Source organism: Lichenostomus cassidix, chromosome 2, assembly GCF_008360975.1.
Source record: "Lichenostomus cassidix isolate B80296 chromosome 2, HeHo_3.0, whole genome shotgun sequence".
In the NCBI taxonomy this organism is placed as follows: domain Eukaryota; kingdom Metazoa; phylum Chordata; class Aves; order Passeriformes; family Meliphagidae; genus Lichenostomus; species Lichenostomus cassidix.
Window position 1 is genome coordinate 20,368,941 of NC_139482.1, and position 19,072 is coordinate 20,388,012.

Consider the following 19,072-nt stretch of genomic DNA (forward strand, 5'->3'; position numbering starts at 1 on the left):
CAAACATCTGAGATGAATGAGTGCAGAGTGAGCCCTGAGCTGGCTCTTGCTGTTTGCAGGATGCTGGGCGTTGCCATAGAGACCAAGAAATGGGGAACAGAGGGGTTTTGAAGAGAATATCAGCTGGGGCTTTAGTAATGCTAACTTAGCATGTGATGTCTACCAAAGAACCCTGCTGGGGAGACAGGCAGTAATGTGGTATCAGAGCAGGAAAACATCAAGGTCGCCTGGCATCTGCTAAGAATGACTGAAGTCATGTCTTGGACCTGTGAGGAGGTTGTGGAAATAAACCCAACTTGTGTTCACATGTGCTGGTTATTTTCAAGTTATCTATAGGCACATTTCCTGACAGGGTAATTGCTTCTGGTTCCTCTCCCATTCCTGAAAATACTGTATTTACTCTTAACAGTGACTGCTATGGAGATAATTGTCAGATCCTTTGTCTTGAGATCACCACCCACACATCCCAGAGGCTACACAGGCTCTCCTGCTCTGGCTGCCTAGTTGTCTTGGCAAATTAAAAAAAATGCAGACTGACCTTTTCCTCGTGCTTTGGCAGTCGTTTTATGCTCTCTGTGGTTTTTTCTGTTGATTTGGAGAAAATGCAGAGTTGATATTGCTGGTTTGTGTTTGTGGAACAGATTTAGGAAGGCAGGCTACCTGCACGGGTGTCTTCACTAGGGTCCTGCATCTGAGCTCTTGGATTTTCAGAGACAGATGCTGAGTGATGCTTGTAGGCAGCTGGCTGGACCTAGCACTTGTCCCTTGAGACTGGGGACCCACCCACTCTTCAGGGAGCTGTAAATTTCTCACAAAGCTGTTTGGGCCAGCTGTTGTGTGCAGAACCAGGTGACTTCTCTCTTCAAGTTTTAACTGTATTGTGTCTATACTTTAGAGTAAGTCACTATCCAGGATCTGCACTAAAAGTAATTTTTGCTTTAATAAGAACTACTGTCTTCTACTAAATACATGAAGCCCATCAAGTGGGTACAGTACTGAAGATGTCGAGTGAATTAATCATGTCCAGGAAGGAGAGTCAGGACAGAGTTTGTCTGTACAGCATGGAATCAGAATCTGGACAAGACTAAGAACTGCTCAAGATCGAGATATATGACTGCTCTGATACAAAGTAAATAGCATTTTTAAAATTAATGTCCTTGGCATTGGCTGTGTTAATACTTCCCTTTTGCAACATTTATGTTTTCATTAATGGAGCTAATGTGGCTGAGAGATGGATGTGAAGAAGTGACAAGCACCATGTATGTTTAAATGGGGAATGATCTGCTGGAGTGTGGGCTCATGCTGACTGTGCTTGCTCTTGAAATAATGGTGCTGAAAATCATAGGATAAGGAGAACACCATTTGGGGGATATGCTCCTCGCATCAGTCAAGAGCTCCCCATGTTTTTCTATACCATAAGGGCTTCATGAATTCACATGGTCTGCATGCTTGTCTATTTCTTCATTCCTTCCATGCTCCCTTTCTTCACTGCAATGAGAGTTGCCTGCATGTTTCTTGCAATATACCTTGTCTTCTTCTGCCAGGGTCAGTCGCTTTTCCATACATGAAGCTTTGTGTGTCTCTTATCCCTCTTTTAACCTCATAGCTCTTCCTTCCTTTCTTCCATCCTTCCCCCAGCTTGGTCTTTCTTCCTCTCCCTGAGGCAATTTTTTTCTGGGTGTCAGCATTCCTAAACTATACTGCAAGTCCTGCAAGGATGTGGAGGAAATGGGGTTTTTTCTTTGCCAGGCTCGTTAATTATAGCAAAGAAGGTGGCAGCCATTCCCTGGCTCTTGGTCTATAAACCATTGCTCCCAGACCTGGATGGCTGAAACAGCTGCATCTGCTAACCACTGCAAGAGGTCAGAAACCCTGTGCTAAAATGTGCCTTTTCCCTCTAATTGTTTTTGTCAAGATGAATATGACGTTTCACATTGCCTAGAACATGACCTGAAATGTTGAAATTTATTGAATAATCTAGAAACATCTTGTAATAGACAAAAGCATGGAGAAATGCCACTTGCCCAACAATCATAACATCCAGGAATGAAAACTACCCTACTGTACTCAGAGGTCATCAGTCCTTAAGCACAGTTATTTTTCTGGGCTAAATCAGTTTCCTTACAAGACTGTTCTACAGACCTGTCTGATAAGTCCTTGGCAAGAAATTGGGATGCCCATTATTCTGTGGGTCTCTGTCCCATTGTTCTCATTCCTTATGTCTCTTTATGTCAGCATTGCATGGGCTTGTGGACTTTGAGCGACAGTGAAGTTTTCTCCACAGCATGTGTACACATTCCACTGTGCAGTTACACCTTCCAATTCCTACCATCTGATTTGTAGGGGGAGTTTTGAGTTAAAAAATGGATTGATCTATTTTCTTGCTTTTTCCCTTTTTCCTCTGGCTAGGGATTCCCCATGCCTCCATCATATTAAATCTGGTAATCAAAGAGCAGCATAGACACGTTAACTTCCTGACCTGACAGAAAGCATACACCCCAAAAGAGAAGCACTTTCTAGAGCAGGGTGACTGCAGCACTGGCAAGTGGTCTGAGCAGACTGTGCCATGAGCACTAGTCTAAGAAAAGAAGTACAGTTGGTATACCTTTGTCTTTGGTTACTGAGGTTAATAGTTATGTTTGTTTGGAATTTCCAGTGTGGCTTTGGATTTGTGAATTTCGTTCTGCTTTGGTTGTGGGTTTTTTTTATGAAAGGATATATTTGCTTTTTTGTTAGACAGGAAACTAATAGAACAGGGAAATTTTCTTGAACAGAAAGAAATATAAGTGGTTCTGGAATTTATTTCTTTTTAGTTTCAGTGAAAAGTATGTCAAAAAGACTTTCAGTTGGGAAGTTGACATGAAGCATAAAAATCCACTTGAGTGTACTAGTATTTAACTTTTGAATTAGGTATTTGTCATTAATCCAAAAATAGGTTATATTTATTTTAGTTTGGAGTTCAATCTTGACCCAATTTACTTGCTGTGATAAAACCTGCAGTCCATTGAAGCCTGAAGAGATTCATAGAGAGCAGTTGTTCACCATAGTATCATTTCTCAAAGATAAGTTATGCAGCGGTAAAGACAAGGTCATAAACTTTATTGTATTGCTTTAGTAGCAGCGCTTTAGGTACTACTGGTAAGGCAAATTCAACACTAAGGCCTTCCCCAAGGTTTATTAAACTGTCCTAGAAGCTGCCAGGGTCTTTTTTTTCCCCGTTTTGGACATTTTTCTAAGCTCAGTGGTGGGAGAGGGAAGAAGAGGATGGTCTTTTTTCTTGGTCTTTGGTTAATCTTTCTGACTTCGTGCTTCCACTAGCATGGAAAAGAATCACACTTTAGGAAGAAAATGATACTCTCTTTACTTGATTGACTCAAACACATACAGCTTTTTATAGGCTCGCCATTTTTCTTCAATAGCATGCATCTTTGTCATAGTTTAAAAATTATCTAGAAATAGTACAGTTACAGTTCTTAAAATTATGTGTGGCTATGAGCAATATGTACCATCCATATTTTCCATATGTTGAGACTGTTCTAGTTCTATGTGTATAGTAAAAAATTATAAGGGGCAAACAGTCAATTGTGTGGAGCTTAATTGAATACTGGAAAACTCTGGATCAAAATACTTTACATTTGCATCCAGAAGAATTTTAGGAGAAAATATTTTTAAAGCCCTTATGTGGTAATCCTGAAATATCCAGATCTTTCTGGCCTTTGCAAGCTGTATAAAAGCAATGTTGGCACCAGAGGATTTGTGTATGTTTGTCTTTAACTGATTAATTTTTTGTTAAAAATTTCAGGAGATCTTTAAGCAAGTCTCATTTCTGCTATTTAACTCTGGGTTTCATTTTAAGTAGAATGTAGGAAAATTGAACTATTGCTGAGCTAGCTGATGCTGCAGTCTCTTCAGAGATGTAGTTCAAACTGCAAGTTACAAGACTGAAAGACTCAAGGAAGGATAAGAGGAAGAGGTAATGTTGTTGCTGCCTGTGCAGGTATATCTTCTACAGCAAAAGTGCAGTTTTCCTGTAAAATCCAAGGCACAGTTTTGGATTTTTTTTTGGCCACAGTATCTCTGGGTGATTTGAGAACTGCTTAGCTGCATCATGGTAAATGCAACTTTGTCCCTGTGAAGTTGTTACAGAGAGGGAGCACACAAAGGTAAAAATCTGTAGTGGAAGTCTCATTTTGGCAGTAAGACTTAGCCAGGCAGAGAGCTGATACCTAGTCTTTGAGTCATTTTGTAGCTTCCACTGCCTTTAGATAAATCCTAGCAGGTGAACATCAGGAAATCAGGAGCAATCTCAAGAATGCAAGCACAGTCATGGCTAGAAGGTCCAGATGTTCCTCCTGTATTGGGAGCAACAGTGTGGATCTTGAACCTCATGAATCCCTTTTCTGAGTCCTGTTTTCTAGAGCATGTGCTAATCAAGGGGGGAGGCTGTCTGGAAACACCATTAGAAAGCAACCTGTTTGCTGTGCTGTTGTTCAACTGTGGATGCATCTTTTCTGTATCTGGAAACATCTGTTGGTCAGCCTAGAGCACTGAGCAGTGACCTGATGGTAGCTGGGTGCTTCAGTGGAAATACAGCTCTGTTGAGTGCTGGAAAATACATTACTTGAGATGAGACTGAGGGAAGCAAGCCATCTTCTGTGTAAGCACTCATTTTGGCATCAAGCAGCTTTCTGACTTTGAGAGACTCAAATGTTTAATCTACATGAGCGTCTTTCTATTGATGCTGCTCATTTTGATTGTCATAATAGAACAGAGGAAAGCAGGTGAAAACACAATGCCAAATTCTCCAGGGCCTGAGTATCTGCATACAACTGTTGTGTCTAGACAAAGTTGGTATTTATAAGCGCTCTGAAGCAGTGAAGAAATGAGGCATGCTATGAGGGAGAAGATGTTTTAGGCCTTAAAGAGGGATTGATTTGTGGTTATTATTGCTGCCTTTGATCTGCCAACAGGGATCTGAAACTAATCCACCAGAGCAGCACAAGTCTGATATATAAAGCCAGATGGAGATGCCAGAATAGGTTATGCCTGCCGTCTTTGACGCTGCCTTATCATGAAATGATAAAACAGGTAGTACAAAGCAAAGCAGGCAAAGGATGGGAGTGTGTGCACTGCAGGAATGCTGCCAGCTGTGTGAAGTGACTGCCGGTTGTTAAAGCCACTGCAGGATCAATTAGCCATTCACAGCATTGTCCTGTCCTGGTGAGAGGCTAAGGCACCCAACTGCACAGAGCACTTGGGTACTATACAGCTAAACATCTCTGGGTGCTTCCATGCTAAACTGAGGGAGTAGAAAATGCAGAATCCGTGTATTTCAGAAGTAATCCCACAAGTGTGTAGGGCCATAGAAATAAAAAAGAGTGTTTGCATTAGGACTTCATACCCACACCATACCTTTACCCCAGCTATAGAGTGTATCAAAGTGAATCTCGTTCTAAAATGTGCTGTAAGCAGCGAATATGGCTTAGCTGCTGAAATGTTGGTGGGATTTTGTCACTTCTGGTTTCATTTTGTTTATAAATTAGGGCAGTTTGGGGCTTAGTTTAGCTATTAATTCTCTATAGATCTCATCATCATCTGAGTCAGCAAGCTCGTTGCATAAGAAGAGCTTTATATAGATGTTGGATCAATTGGCAGTAAGTTGTCAATACATGTGTCTCCTAGACACTGCAATTGACAGGTTAATAAAGTGCATTCTCAGTGACAGAGAGCTGTTGACAAATCTTTTGTCACTTTGCCTTTCCTGCTCCTGCATTTCTCATAAATCTGCTCCATATTGCAGGCTTGGGGAATGCTGGGGTGGTTTCAGATTGTAGAATCACAAAGTTTGCAAAAGACCTTTAAGATCATTGAGTCCAACCATGAGTACAGCACTGCTAGTCCACCACTAAACCATGCCTCTAAGCGTCACATCTACATGTACTTTGAATACTTCCAGAGAGGTTGATTCCACCAATTCCTTGGGCAGTCTGTCCTAATGCTTGACCACCCTTTCAGTGAAGAAATTTCTCCAAATATCCAATCTAATATCTTTCACAAGTAAGGGGGTGTCTGTTTGCTAGCTTGTGTGCATAGGCTGGGATTTGGAAAACATGTTTGTAGCCTGTTGGTTGAGAAACCAGGAAGAAAGAACCAAGGACCACGTTTGCCCTCCCTGCAATGTGTTTTCCAGCATGTTTCAAAGAAGATGCAAAGTAGGTGATCTGCAGTTTGTCCACCGAGACTGCAGCATTGGGTTTGGCTCCCTGTTGTTTCACTCTTTCTGCCTTTGTTGCTGCTGTGCCACTTAGACTGATTCAGTGCAAATGTTTTCAACTCCATGTTCCTTTTCCTCTTGCCCAGAAGCAGGTGGAATCACTGGTTTATTTTACATCATGCTTGAAGGCTCCCATGGGTGCCTTTTGCAAATATCTGATGAGTAAACTAGTTCTTGTCATTTAAGTAAGAGTTCCATATTTGTTCCTCTAACTCATGAGCATTCGTAAGCACCAACAATTTAGGATAAGTGCTGCCTACCTACGGCAAAAGGATGTTGAGCAAAACCAGATCAGTATGCATAATCCCACCTTCCTTGCAAGAGGAACTATTTTGGTCAATGCATGCATTAAGAAGTCACATAGTGACTCATTGGCCTTAGCTATTACTAGCAGTTTATGAGAAAGCATAATTTTCACTCCACTGTTCATAGCCAGCCTCAATGTTGTTCATATGTTGTTGTACGTATTTTGGGGTTTGTGAAACACACTGCAACTGCAGTTTGCCTTTTTGCTTGCATGGATAATTAACCTTAAAGGCCAAACCTTGAACCCAATGAAATCAGAAAGAAAACTTGTATTGATTTTGTTGAAATCAAAATCAGGCTGACACTGTATTGCCGTTTCATCTTGACAGACATTGGGGGAGAAGAAAGCCTTCCAAAAGGCTTCATGTTGCTCATGCTGTTGGCCCTGAAAGACAGTGAAAGCAACTTGGGAAGTCATGCAGATTGCATATCAGAACTTACTGATGTCAGTGTTACTGCTCTTTTCCAGCAGGTTGGTCAGCTTCTTGCTTTGCAAGAAGGAAGGAAGGCAGTGTAAAAATCTTCCATAGATTAGGGATTCCGCAAGGGATGAGGATTTACATAGTAAGTGAGACTTCTTATCTCACCCACCTCATATAGCACTATGGAACACAAATCTAGGGAAGACAGTGCTGTCAAGAAAACATGAGTGTTTAACAGTTTGTTTCTGGTAGATGAAGGGAAGCCCAACCCTTTGCTCAAGGTGTTAATGGCATGAAAAAGTACTATGTGATTTTCCTGTTGTTTTAGAACCGCCTCCAACTGTGGGCAAGTTTGTTTTACAGAACAGAGCTTTAAGAAAGAGGACAAACTAAAAAAAAAAAAAAGGTAAACATTCAGACAAATGTTAGTGTCTTGTGTTACTCAGGAGTTGGTTCGGTTTGCTGATTGCTCAGTTTTAGTGTGGTCTGAGTAATGAAGAGCTGACTAGTGAGCCTAATTTGGGGTAATTCCCTGAGTACTTTGAAGCATAGCAAAGCCAGAAAAACTCTAATGAAAAATAATGGAAAGGTAGCTGGGGGCTTAACTTATGATCTCTGCTCATTACAGTAAGCGACATTTTCATTGCAGTGTTGCCATAAAGATTATTGGCTGCCACATAGCATAGGTCCCTCCTGAAAAGATTCTGGAACAGCTTTGTTGGCACAGTAAAAGCCATGGAAAATCACCAAAGATTTGCTTAAAACCCAGTAATTGTTTGCCAAATATTAAGGTTGTGATGCTTTATTCAAAACTAGCTGGAAAATTAGGTGAATAGTCTGTATCATTTTATTGTATGGTTTCTGAGTGGCCATCTTTGGTCTTCCACAGTAAAGTTATATAGCTGGAAAACCATTGTATTGACATTTTTTGTTTCCATATAGAACAACTCGGTCTTTGGTTTTCAGTGTTTCAGCATTTTAACATACATGGTGACAATGATTTCAAAATTTACTTTGAATCACATTTCTCCTCTGTTTTTGTTGATCTGTCAGTGTACAACTTACCAGGTGTCTGTGAGATTGACATAATTGGAATGTTTGTGTGCATGTTGGCCCAGGAGCAGTTGAAAGGGCTGTGTTTGGGAACTGGAAAGATCTGCATTGACCTGTTAAGCATGTTCAAAAGTTCAATCCAAGAACAACTTTTCTGGAAAGTGTATCTGTCATGAGTTAAACAAAGCCAACTCATGTGGCTGAGTGAAGTTGGAATGTCTGAGATGTATAGCACTTCAGATGTGGTCCTTTGTGTCAAAAGCAATATTTTCATTACAGTGTTGCCATAAAGTGAAGTGAGTTTTCTCCATTTTTCACCTTCTTCCTGGTAGTGCTTTTGAGCAGCTAAATCCAGTGTCGTGGAGGAACCAAGTTGATTCCTTCACTGATGGCAGTGAGCAACTGCTCCAAATCTCTGTTCCCTTGTCCTTTCAGTAGCAAGGCTAACCAGAGACTCAGAACACATGTATACACATGGTCAGCCATGGGCATGTTAGCATGATGGGAGGACAGATGGACGCATAAACACAGAGAGGACAAACAACACCCAGACTGCATTCCTCAATACATTTCCCTGCAATGCTCAGGGAAAACACTGTGTCAGGGATCCCTCTGATACCTGGCTCCCCAGTTTTGATGCTTCAAATATCAGACCCCCAGACCCAATCTTAACAGCCTACATCCCTTCAGTCTTTTTGGGGGCTGATCCTAGAGTCTCTCAAGTGTCTGGGACTCGGTCCGTCCTATTGACCAGCTGATCCGTCTTGAACTTTGCTGATGGGACATGCATGCATGCTGTCAGAACAGAGGGCACATTCACACAGCTAGAAACAGGGTTTATGCAGGACAAAGTGAACGTGATTTGGCACAGAGTTCTGCCAAATAAGTGTTCTGACCTCCTCCTGCTTGCACACCATTGACCTTACTTATTCCCTGCCTGATCCTCTTTCCTTTTCCCTGCACTTGTTCTCTGCTGTTGTCCTTGGTCACTCACTTCCACTCTCTTGGTCTGTCCCCATAAGAACTTGCAAGTCCTGTATAATCCTTAAATACTTTTGTTCAATCCCAAGACTCTGTCTAAGCATCCCACAGTAAATCCTGTGCCCCCTTTACACAGTGGTCCCCAGAGCTCACACAGCCTTCCAGAGTTTCTTGTGTTGCATCACACAAATGGGTTGTGTGACAGGACAGGGACTTCTTCCTTCTCCTTTGAGGGTCTCAGAGGTAGTGATTCAGAGGGGTTAGTTTGGTTGAGTTCCCCACCTTGTCACTGTGTCCCTTATCACTGTCCAGTCCTTATGTTTATTTTAAGGAGCTGTTGGAGAGCTAGCTCTGCAGCCAGTTGGGATGGCAGAGGCAGACACCCTGGGAGAGCAGTGTGAGCCAGCCCAGCAGAGCCGGGCAGCTGTATAAACCCTGTGTGTGGGGAATTGCAGTCTCCTGAATGTTCTCCATGCTACTGCCAGTGAAACTGGTCATCCTCAGTGTGCAGCTGAGCAGGCTCAGATTAACTCAGACACTTCAATTTTGCTTAAAAAAAAAAAAGAAGGGAAAAAAAGAAACTCTCTGTATCAGTATTTCCCCAGAGTCCCTTCTACACATTTTATTGGTACACTTTGTCTAGTTACTGGAAAAGAAATACATACCTGCCAGACATAGAATAACTTCAAGAAAGTTCCTTGGCTTGCACTTAGCAATTTTTGCCCTCTGTTTTCCTTTTTTTAAATGTTAATTAGGTGCACAGCAAAATGCATGTAATAAATCAATAATAAAGATTATGTAAGGGCATTTATCTGAGCAGCAGTGTAGCATTCAGAAAGGAAAGTGAGCACTGTTTTACTGAAGCCCAAAGGACTCCATGAAGACAACAACATTAAAATAACATAAGAATGAAGAATACTGTGCTCAGCTGTCTCCAGGAGGGTGTCTGTGTTGCATGCCAGCATGTTTTCTGTACTGTGTTTGCTGCCCGTCCAGGGTTACTTTGAGATCAGGCAGGTGGCCCTGAATGTTGTCCGAACAACATGGTTTGGGGAAATGGAGCAACTGTTGATTGATTTATCTACTGCATGTTCACAAATTACAAATACATGAAGATAAGAGTTGTGATGATACAGATGACTTCAGTAAACAGCACACACTTCTTTCTCACTGGAGTAGTCTTTTTCCTTCTTGGTGGTGCATTTTTCTCTGCAGCTACCTGTGCTGGTGTCTGCCAGAGAAGCTGAGCATGCTCATGCAGTATCTGTGGCTCCCAACTGGTTTTGATGAAATAGATGTTGGATGCCATTTGTTCTAGTGAGTACCTCAGCCCTCAGAGTTTAAGCTGATGCCTGTGTCTGGCACTAAATTGTTTCTTCTGGTCCTAGGTTGGAAAGCACTATTTGGTCTATGTAAACAAGTATAAAAATATTCCACTGCAATCTGTGGGAATTCTTACCCTTAAGGACTTCAGTTTCTGGCCTGTACAGTTTTTTCGTGCCTGGGGTGGATTCAGGGACTGGTCTGCATGCATAGGCTGAACACATCTTTGCTGCATTCGAATTGGAGCATGAGAAGGGAGATCAGGCCTCCTGAATGTGCTTAAAGGTCTGAGTCCCAGGTGAGAAATTCTTCATAATTGTAGTCTGATAGGACTGTCCACATGCAGAAACGAATTGTTCTCTCCCTGGTCCTCTCAGGCTGCTGTTTCATTATACTGGGCTAGCTGGGGGTTGTTTTATCAGCATAATAGATTTTCTAGATGAAATCTTAATTCCTGTTTGTCTCTGCTATGAAAGAAATAAGCATAAGCATGCCCTCTCCTATCCATCTTCGTGACAATTCCATGGAGGCCTCCCTTGTATGTCTCTCTGGATTTGTAGCACAGCTGAGATTTTCAGTGCTGTACTCCCTGACTGTTCAGATAGGTCTGACTTTCAGAAACTAGATGCTGGTGTTCTTGTGCTTACAAAATTGTCTCTGCAAAAAGCCACAGCTCTTGTAAAGTCTTTCAGGTTGGGTGTGCAAAGTCATTAGCCAGCTTTGCAAATCTTTTCCTGTATGTTTTCCTTTTTAAAAAATCTTTTTTTTCGCTAGGCTTCTGTGAGCTTCCAGCTGTGCTTCCCTAACAAGCCTCACATATAAAATACTTGCTTCAAAAGCTGCTAGCCTCAGAGAATATAAGGAGAAGGCTTTCTTTTATTAGTGTGTATTAATTAAAGAAATACCTAACACCTACTGGAAATTCCTTTATGGGAAAAAAAAATTAGTTCCCCATAACATGCAAGATGGTGAGTTGAAAGAAGAAAGGATTACATTAACCATTTTAAGAGTGGATGTGTCTGGCAGAATTAAAATTATTTATCAAGTGCCAGCCCTATAGGAGAGCAAGTGTTTGTAAATCATGGTTAGCTCAAATCTCACCTCACTGACACGTGTTCCCCAAGGTGTCTCCTTATAGATTCACTGTACTGTATTCCCTTTAGAACTGCTGTGTTTGGGCTGGACTGATGACAGGGAGCTCCTGAGCTGAGGCCAGATATCCCTCTGGTCAGGGTCTGTCTCTGGCAGTAACCTGTAGGCATAGAGGGTGAGAAATGTGGCACATGGAGGTTGAGTCTTTCTTTTCTTCAGGTATATAGAGCAGGAAATGTAAGGGGGTAGACTGGGGTGGAGGGGTCCAGCAGAAGGGAACCCACATGGGATTTATTTTGGAGCATGCATGTTCTGCATGGTTGCTGAAACAGTGAGCTCCAAAAAGTTTTGGCAGAATACTTTTTATTTTTTTGCTTATTGAGATTTGAAGTGTTTTTAGGCAGGAATTCTGAGTAAATCAACTTTGCACTGCGTGACTCAGCAGAGTCTCTAATGTAAGGTAGCTAACAGCTTGTGAGAGTGCAGAGTGGGAACATAGAGGGAGTGGTTGGGTGGACTCCATCTAGCATTTTAAAATAGCTAAACATGAGTGTCTGTGTGTCAGCCAGCTACCCACTGTCCTCTGTAGCTGGTGAAAATCTTTAACAGAGCAGTGCAACTAAGCACTTCACAGCAGACACTTGTACTTGATCACCCAAAAAGCTCTTTACTCCACTGGCTTCATTAGCCAGATCTCCCGTGACTGGGAGACATGGGCTTGGATACCTAGGTTTCCACATATGCTGAATCCTCTTCTTATCTAATTTGGGCTCCAAAAAATGAAACTAGCTACAAAAAAAGAGCTAATCCAAGATGGGAAGAGATTATCAGTTCCCCTAACAAGTGCCTGTGGGGGTGAAGACTCCCATGAGTCTTCATGGGATGAAAAAAGCATTTGAGAGTATTAAGGATTTCTAGTGGTGCAGAAAGTTTCTCTGAAAGGTGAAATGCAGGACTAAGGGGGGATTAGGGAGAGTGGTGATGGGCAAAGTCTGCAGGAACTTTGGGTTATGAAGATAACTGCGGCAGGTGGAAGGAACAGAAAAATAACACAGATTGTTACACTTGGGAGTGTTTCGAGGCTGGGCTCTGGTGTGTGGAGATTTGGGGCAGTCTGAAGCATTAGGCATGCCAGAGTGTCAGTGGGCTATAGAGGAAGGCAAACTGTTAACAGACCTAAAAATAGTGGAGCAGTTTCAGAGCACATTGAGAGCTGCAGGTTCAGTGGCCCAGAGGCTCTTGCAGCACGTGGCACTGCCAGCACCTGCTCCCTTCATCCAGCCAATGCTGCCTCCATCACAGAGCAGGAGGAGAGAGCTGCTGCACAGACAGGGACAGGCCAAAGCTGAGGAGTTCTGAAGAAACTTGTGAGATCTTCAGATGATGAACATCGCTGACATTGCTGCCATCTGCTCTCGGAGCACTTGAAAACAAAGCGCAGAAAATTATCTGAAAAATTCATGTCTGTTTTTCCTTATTAAGAATCCTAAAGCTGCAGTTTGTCGCTCCGGTGTAAGGAAAACAGATCCTGGTTTCACTTACCCATGCAGGGTTCCTCTTCATTGAGATCATCTGACTTTGTCACAAAGACTAAAAACATTATTGGTAAACTACCAAAATAATACAATATTTGCATAGTAATTTTAACCTCCGCTGTTTGTCTCACTGGAACATTACTGACAAATTAAATCTCAGTATCTGTGCCTTTCCTGGAAGAAAGAATATGTGATTTGAGAGGGTGACATGTTAGCAGCTCCCACAGGAGAAAAGGTCAGCCACAGTCACTCAGAGGGGATACCAGAGCAGCAATTAGCTACACAAAAACTGCTGCAGCAAAAGCACCTTGCTGTAAGTGCATGTGAATTGTAACTAACCCAGGGTAGCCAGCATGTGTCAGTCATGCAAGCACTTCTGTCAGCTTTGGGTTTCTGGTTGATACCACCACTGATTCAGCCTTTCCCCTCTCCTGCTTCAGCAGCTGGAGCTTGAGACTCTCCTGTTGAGGTCCCTGTGAATATCCACTTTTGCAGCTTCATCTGAGCACTAAATATCTGCCTGATCCTGAGCTCCAGCTTTTGAAAAATCGAGCTGAGCTGGAATGTTTCACCGTTTTTTCCCTGATTGCAGTACATAGCTGGAGGTAGCATCTCTCCAGGACCATATTTAACTGTGGGGTCCTTTTCATACTGCATACTCACCCCGTAGGTCTATTACAGACATAAAGTGAGACCAGTGTGTTTCTCCTGGTTCAGTCTTGAAATCATCTTTCAAAATCCTAAAAAAATCAATGTGTGCATCAAACACTTCGCACTGGTTCCCTAGCTTACATGAGTTCACTCTTATCTCTGGGAGCATGTAGCCCTTGGCTAGAGAGCATTTTGTTTTACAAGAAAGAAAAATTGGAGGCAGTTGTGCTGGATTTGTTTTTGAAAGTGATTCTTTTGACCTTTATGAATTTTAACTATGGTTCTGTTTTTAAATTCAGAGATTTTGGTAGCAAGACTCTATGCTTTCCAGTTACAAAGTTCCATGCCTAATCTTATTCTGTAAATTGCAACATTTAGCAATTTGTGGTTTAATTTAGAAGGATCACCTACTTTCCTAAATGCTTAAGTAATGTGGCAAGCTGTGGTTATTGATTCTCTCTGAATTTATTACAAGAAAGCTGTATTCACTCTCTCCTCTTGGGAATGCCTCTCCTGAACTGCATGCTTGCTAGTGACAGCTTAGACCCCTGATACATAACCAGAGACCTTGCCTAATATCCTTGTGACTACTTAGGGAATTTTTATTAAGTAAAAGCATCATTAAAGTAGACAGAATGATGAAGTTTAATGAGCATCTTTCTCACTTGATGTTGTTAGTTTGCTGCTGCAGCAGCCATGCTGCTCTCATTTGTTACTTCCAGTGGGGCAGGTGGACAATGCAGGAAAATTTTGTTCATGTTTACATCTGCATACAAAGATACATTTATGTTCTTGAAAGATACTTTTAAAAATATATACAAGGAAAGAAAGCAACTGGGAGTCTCTGTCTGAGGGCTTTCTGCACTTTCGGTTTTATGCGTAATCTCCCTTTTAATTTTAATGCCATGAGAAGGCTGCCTGCAATACTGCAGCTAAGTCTACAAAGGTTCTGCAGTTTGTGAGCTGTGGTTATAATAACCAGCTTCTGACTGTTGCTGCAAACCGCAAACATCTCAAATATTTGTTTGCACTCCAGCTTTTGTTCTTCAGCGGAGGCTTTGGCCTTCAAGCTGTGTGTGGTGTCCTGCTCAGAGCTGTAGCAATCCTGTGAACAGGTGACATTCCAAAGTATCAGGTGGGAGGGCACTGCCATGAATGTGTTATCAGCACTCATCTCACAAGTCTGCCTTGAAACCGTAGCCACAATCTGCGTCAAAATTCTTTTGTGTGTTTATGGAGACAGTGTGCCTCCTTGGCTAAGGGTCTAGTCATGCAAACAGCTATGTCAAGGTGCCATCCTCCAGCACATCACCATCCGTCAGCTGAGCAGCAGAACTGTCTGTGTGCATGTCTTCAGCTGACCTCTGCTGCCAAGGATGATGTGCAAGTGTCTGTCTAACACATCTGACTCTGTTCATGCAGAGCAAGAGCATGTACATAGTTTGTACAGCTTGACTATGGCTATTTCTGTGGCTGTGTCTTTCCAGTCAGAAATTATTAAAGACTGTATGCAAACTTTACATCTATTATATATGAAGGGTTCTAGGTTCTTGGGGAATTCTGATAGTTGCTTCTCTGTGCAGATAAGCTCCATTCGTTTTTTTTCTTTTGCCTTTTTTTTTCCTGTGGCTTTTGGGAGCTGTAAGAGTGGTGTCTGTTGTTCTACCAGAAGTTCATTGAAAATTTTGAATTCTCTTTTCCCTAATGTAACAGAAGGCAAATTCTGTCGCAGAGGCATTATCACAATCATTATTGTATTTAAATGTTGTTGTGACACCATATGTCTCCTCATATTAGATGTATGTAAACAGAAGAGGGAGACCCTGTCTGTGAAGATTTGTATAATTTAAGTGCATCTGATCCTTGCTCTCTGCAGAGCAGACCACATGACAGATTGTAAAGCACTCATCTTCATTTGGGATAGCAATGTGCATTGAAACTTCCTCTCATTTTGCCAGGGAAACCTAAGTAGATATATTTGATTTTCTTAAACCCAGTAATTACTTTGCTGGATGAAACTTTGGTGCACATGCTGATAGAAGTGGGTGGACATGAGAATAGAAAAGAAAATAGAAAAAAGGATGTGGAAGTGCTGTAGATGCCTTCAACTCATGTACATCTATTGTTACTAGTGTCGTATTTGCATGGGGCAAAGAGAATTAATGGAGCACCAATAGCACTGAATATTGTAAGGAGCAAATATGAAAAAAATACCGAAAAGACCTACAGGTCAATTGGTATTTTTACTGCTTAACACACACAGTGACTGCTGGACCTCATTTCGCAGTCAAAAAGCATTGCCCAAGAAGACTTTACCAGAGCTCTGAAGTTCATTCAAAATTGTCAGTATTCAGGTTTTCTGCATTTTGAAAGCATCTGTGTGGTCAGTAGAATTCCTTCTGAGGAATTCTGAGCTCTGCCAGCCCACAAACTTGAACATTTGCCCTGAAAAAGGAGGTGGTGAGAGGTGGAATGAGTGCCAAAAAGATCATCTGAGAGGAAACTGACGTAAAGTTTCCAAAGCAAAAAGGGAGAGCCTAAACCAACCTGAGCAAAAGGAGGGTTTGTAACACCTGAGAACCACTAAAGCTGTTTCAGTCCTCTTTAAGGTGGCACTAACAGGGCAAAGGAGCTGTGGGACAGCAGGATGTGGAACACAGGACAGTGACAGGGGACTTCTGTTCCTATCTGTGAAGGATTTTTGTACTCAGATACAATGAATCACTGGATTCTCTGTTAATTCAGTGCTTAAAGCCCCAAATGGGGACTTACAAAGAGCCAAAAACCAGCTTGAATGTGAATTTAGTATTTACCTAACTACTGCTAACTTCTAAGAGTTACAAAACTACTGCTGACAGTGGTTCACATGCTGCACTGCATATTGTTGAGAACAAGATTCTGCTTGTTCCCTGACTTTTTCTATTGTAAATCAGTTTCTGATGGGACAACCTCCTTGAATGTCACTTCTGTGCACTTCTGCAGTGATAGTGTTCCATAGTACTGAACCATCTCCTTCCACAGACTCTCCCTTGACTCACTTAACACCTTCCAAAATAGGACAGTTATTTAGGATGTATATTTGATTAATACACATACTGTGTACTTGGATAAAATGCAGCCTTGTGCTGCTGGAGCTCTATCTCTTATGAAATAAAAGTATGTGTACTGTAGCTAATACGAAGCATGTAGTTATCTCGGAAGGTCAGGGTTCTCTGTATTCATCAGGAAATGGCACCTGATCCCTTGTTGACAGTAGGTGATGGCACACATAAAATTTCAGTGGGGTGAAGTAATGTCATAGTTTACAGTTGTATTTTCCTTGAGCAAGGCTGTTTTGGCTACAGTACACCTTGACAGCAGCCTGCTTAGCAGCATGATGTAAAACTTCAGCTGCTGAGAAGGTGAAAGTGAGCACTGTCTCTTCACCCCACCCTACACGAAGCTCTAATCCCATTCCATAGTCCAGGAACCCCACGGCTGAAGTATCTTCCAGGCACAGCAGCATAAAACTCAGAGCAGGTGGTAGCTTTTAACCTTCTGACATCAAGTTAGAATACTAAATAGAATAAAGTCAAAGAATCACAAAGGTTGGAAAAGACCTCCAGGATGACATGTAATGGTGACTTGGGAAGACAAATACCGAACATCCCTCCGAACGTCCCCCCTTCCGTCTTCCCCCACTTTCCTATGATAAGTATGGTGTGGTATGGTCTGGGGTGTGCTTTGGGTCAGTGGGGTCAGCTGTCCTGGCTGCATCTCTTCCCAGCAACTTGTGCACTCCCAGCCCTCTGACTGTTGGGGTGAAGAGCACAAAATGCCTTGGCTCTGTGCAAGCACTGCTCAGCAATAACAAATACATTCCTGCATTATCAACGCTGTTTTCAGTGCAGATCCAAACCACAGCCCCATACCAGCTACTTTGAAGAAAATTACCCCAACCAAAACCCACAAACTGCATCTTCTAAAAGCACTTTATGTCCATAAGGGAAGTTTTCTTTTTTCGGGCTGTGTTTATTTTGGGTAGGTTTTTAATTTAGTTTAATCAGGATTACTCATAAATTATCTATTAATTACTGTGTGATATTAAGCAAGATCCTCTCAGCCATGTAGTCTATTTAGTTCACAGTGAATGCTAGCAGTCTTAATTGTAGGATACTTTGTCAACATTTAATCAGTGGTACTTACTAATGTGGCATTGATGTGTTGGTAGCTGTCCCAGTGCTATCAATCATGTGTGAGCAGCAAAGGCGGCTGTGACACCATTGCTCTCTGTCACATTATCAAGCCCTTGGGTTTTCTGGTTAGGGATGATGCTCACTGTGCTCTAAGCGGGCACTCTATCTCTCCAGTTCAACCTAATTTTTGTCATTGTCTACTTGAATACACATCCTTGCAGTCTTCTGAGCCTTAATCCCATAACTGCAGAATAAAGGTTGCTAGTTTCTGAAGGCAAAACTGATTGCTCCTTCACTGCTCCAAAGGCCTGCTCTTCCCTGATGTTACTTCCCTGAAAAGTCATGAAAAACCAAATGTTAATGACTGCAGCTTGTGATTTAGTAGAAAATTCAGTGTGTTGAGACAAAGACTTTTTTAAAAATATATTTCTAGTAACTAGGTGCGTTGTTTAATGTGCTGCAGAGTAAAAGTCCATGTTTAATGGTTGTATCACTTTTTTTTTTTCTCATTTCCTTACAGCCTTTATGGCAGACACGTGCAGGCGAACCCTGAGCCTCCAAAGAAGAACAATGACAAGTCAAAGAAGATCAGCCGTAAACCTCTGGCAGCCAAGAACAAATAAGTGCCTGGCTTCTGCCTCTGCTTTTGTATCTTTTACATTGCTTTTGCTTGTGCCTATAATATTTCTACACATCTGTTACTTTCAAGAAAGCAGGGACTAGAATTAAATGCAATTTACTATGTATGATGCTTTAGAAGATACTACTAGAGGGAAACAAAATGACATATTCTCCTAATTGTGATCACATTTATGTAGCCATTTAATACATCACTGTCAAACGTATTTTAGTTTTTCTATTTATATGTATATTAATGTCCTCTCTTCACACATCACATCCTGTTTATATCAGGGAGTTTGCACCTATATTATACTATATTAAATTTCATATGATATTCCAAGTGATTTTAATAAAGCTCTTCCTTTGTACTGTTGTTTAGTTTCTTCAGTAGGACTTCTGAATAGGAAATTCCTTGAGGAACACATGTGTCCAGTTTCCTGCAATGTCTTGATTTCTTCTGTAGGAACGTGGTAGCATTTTATCTGATACAAGTTAGTTAAAATGCAAAGCATTCTGTTCAAGGAGTGAGAAATTTTAATCAGTTTCTTTTTCTTTTTTTATGTTGCTGTGTACTGCTCTTTTTGCCTTGAAGGTTATTTTGAAATCAAGGAGTAGGGAAGGGGAGAGAGGAAAGAAAAA

General features: G+C 41.7%; 1 protein-coding gene across 1 annotated transcript in view; it reads left to right on the forward strand.

The window, feature by feature from the left end:
• The window catches only part of RSU1 (Ras suppressor protein 1), a 103,328-nt gene extending 84,527 nt beyond the window's left edge, over window positions 1–18,801 (forward strand). Inside the window, exon 9 of the mRNA XM_085050607.1 lies at window positions 18,333–18,801. Coding sequence (XP_084906733.1) covers window positions 18,333–18,435 — 103 coding nt within the window. The 3' untranslated portion in view covers window positions 18,436–18,801. The remainder of the gene's footprint in view (window positions 1–18,332) is intronic.
• The last annotated feature ends 271 nt before the right edge of the window (window positions 18,802–19,072 follow it).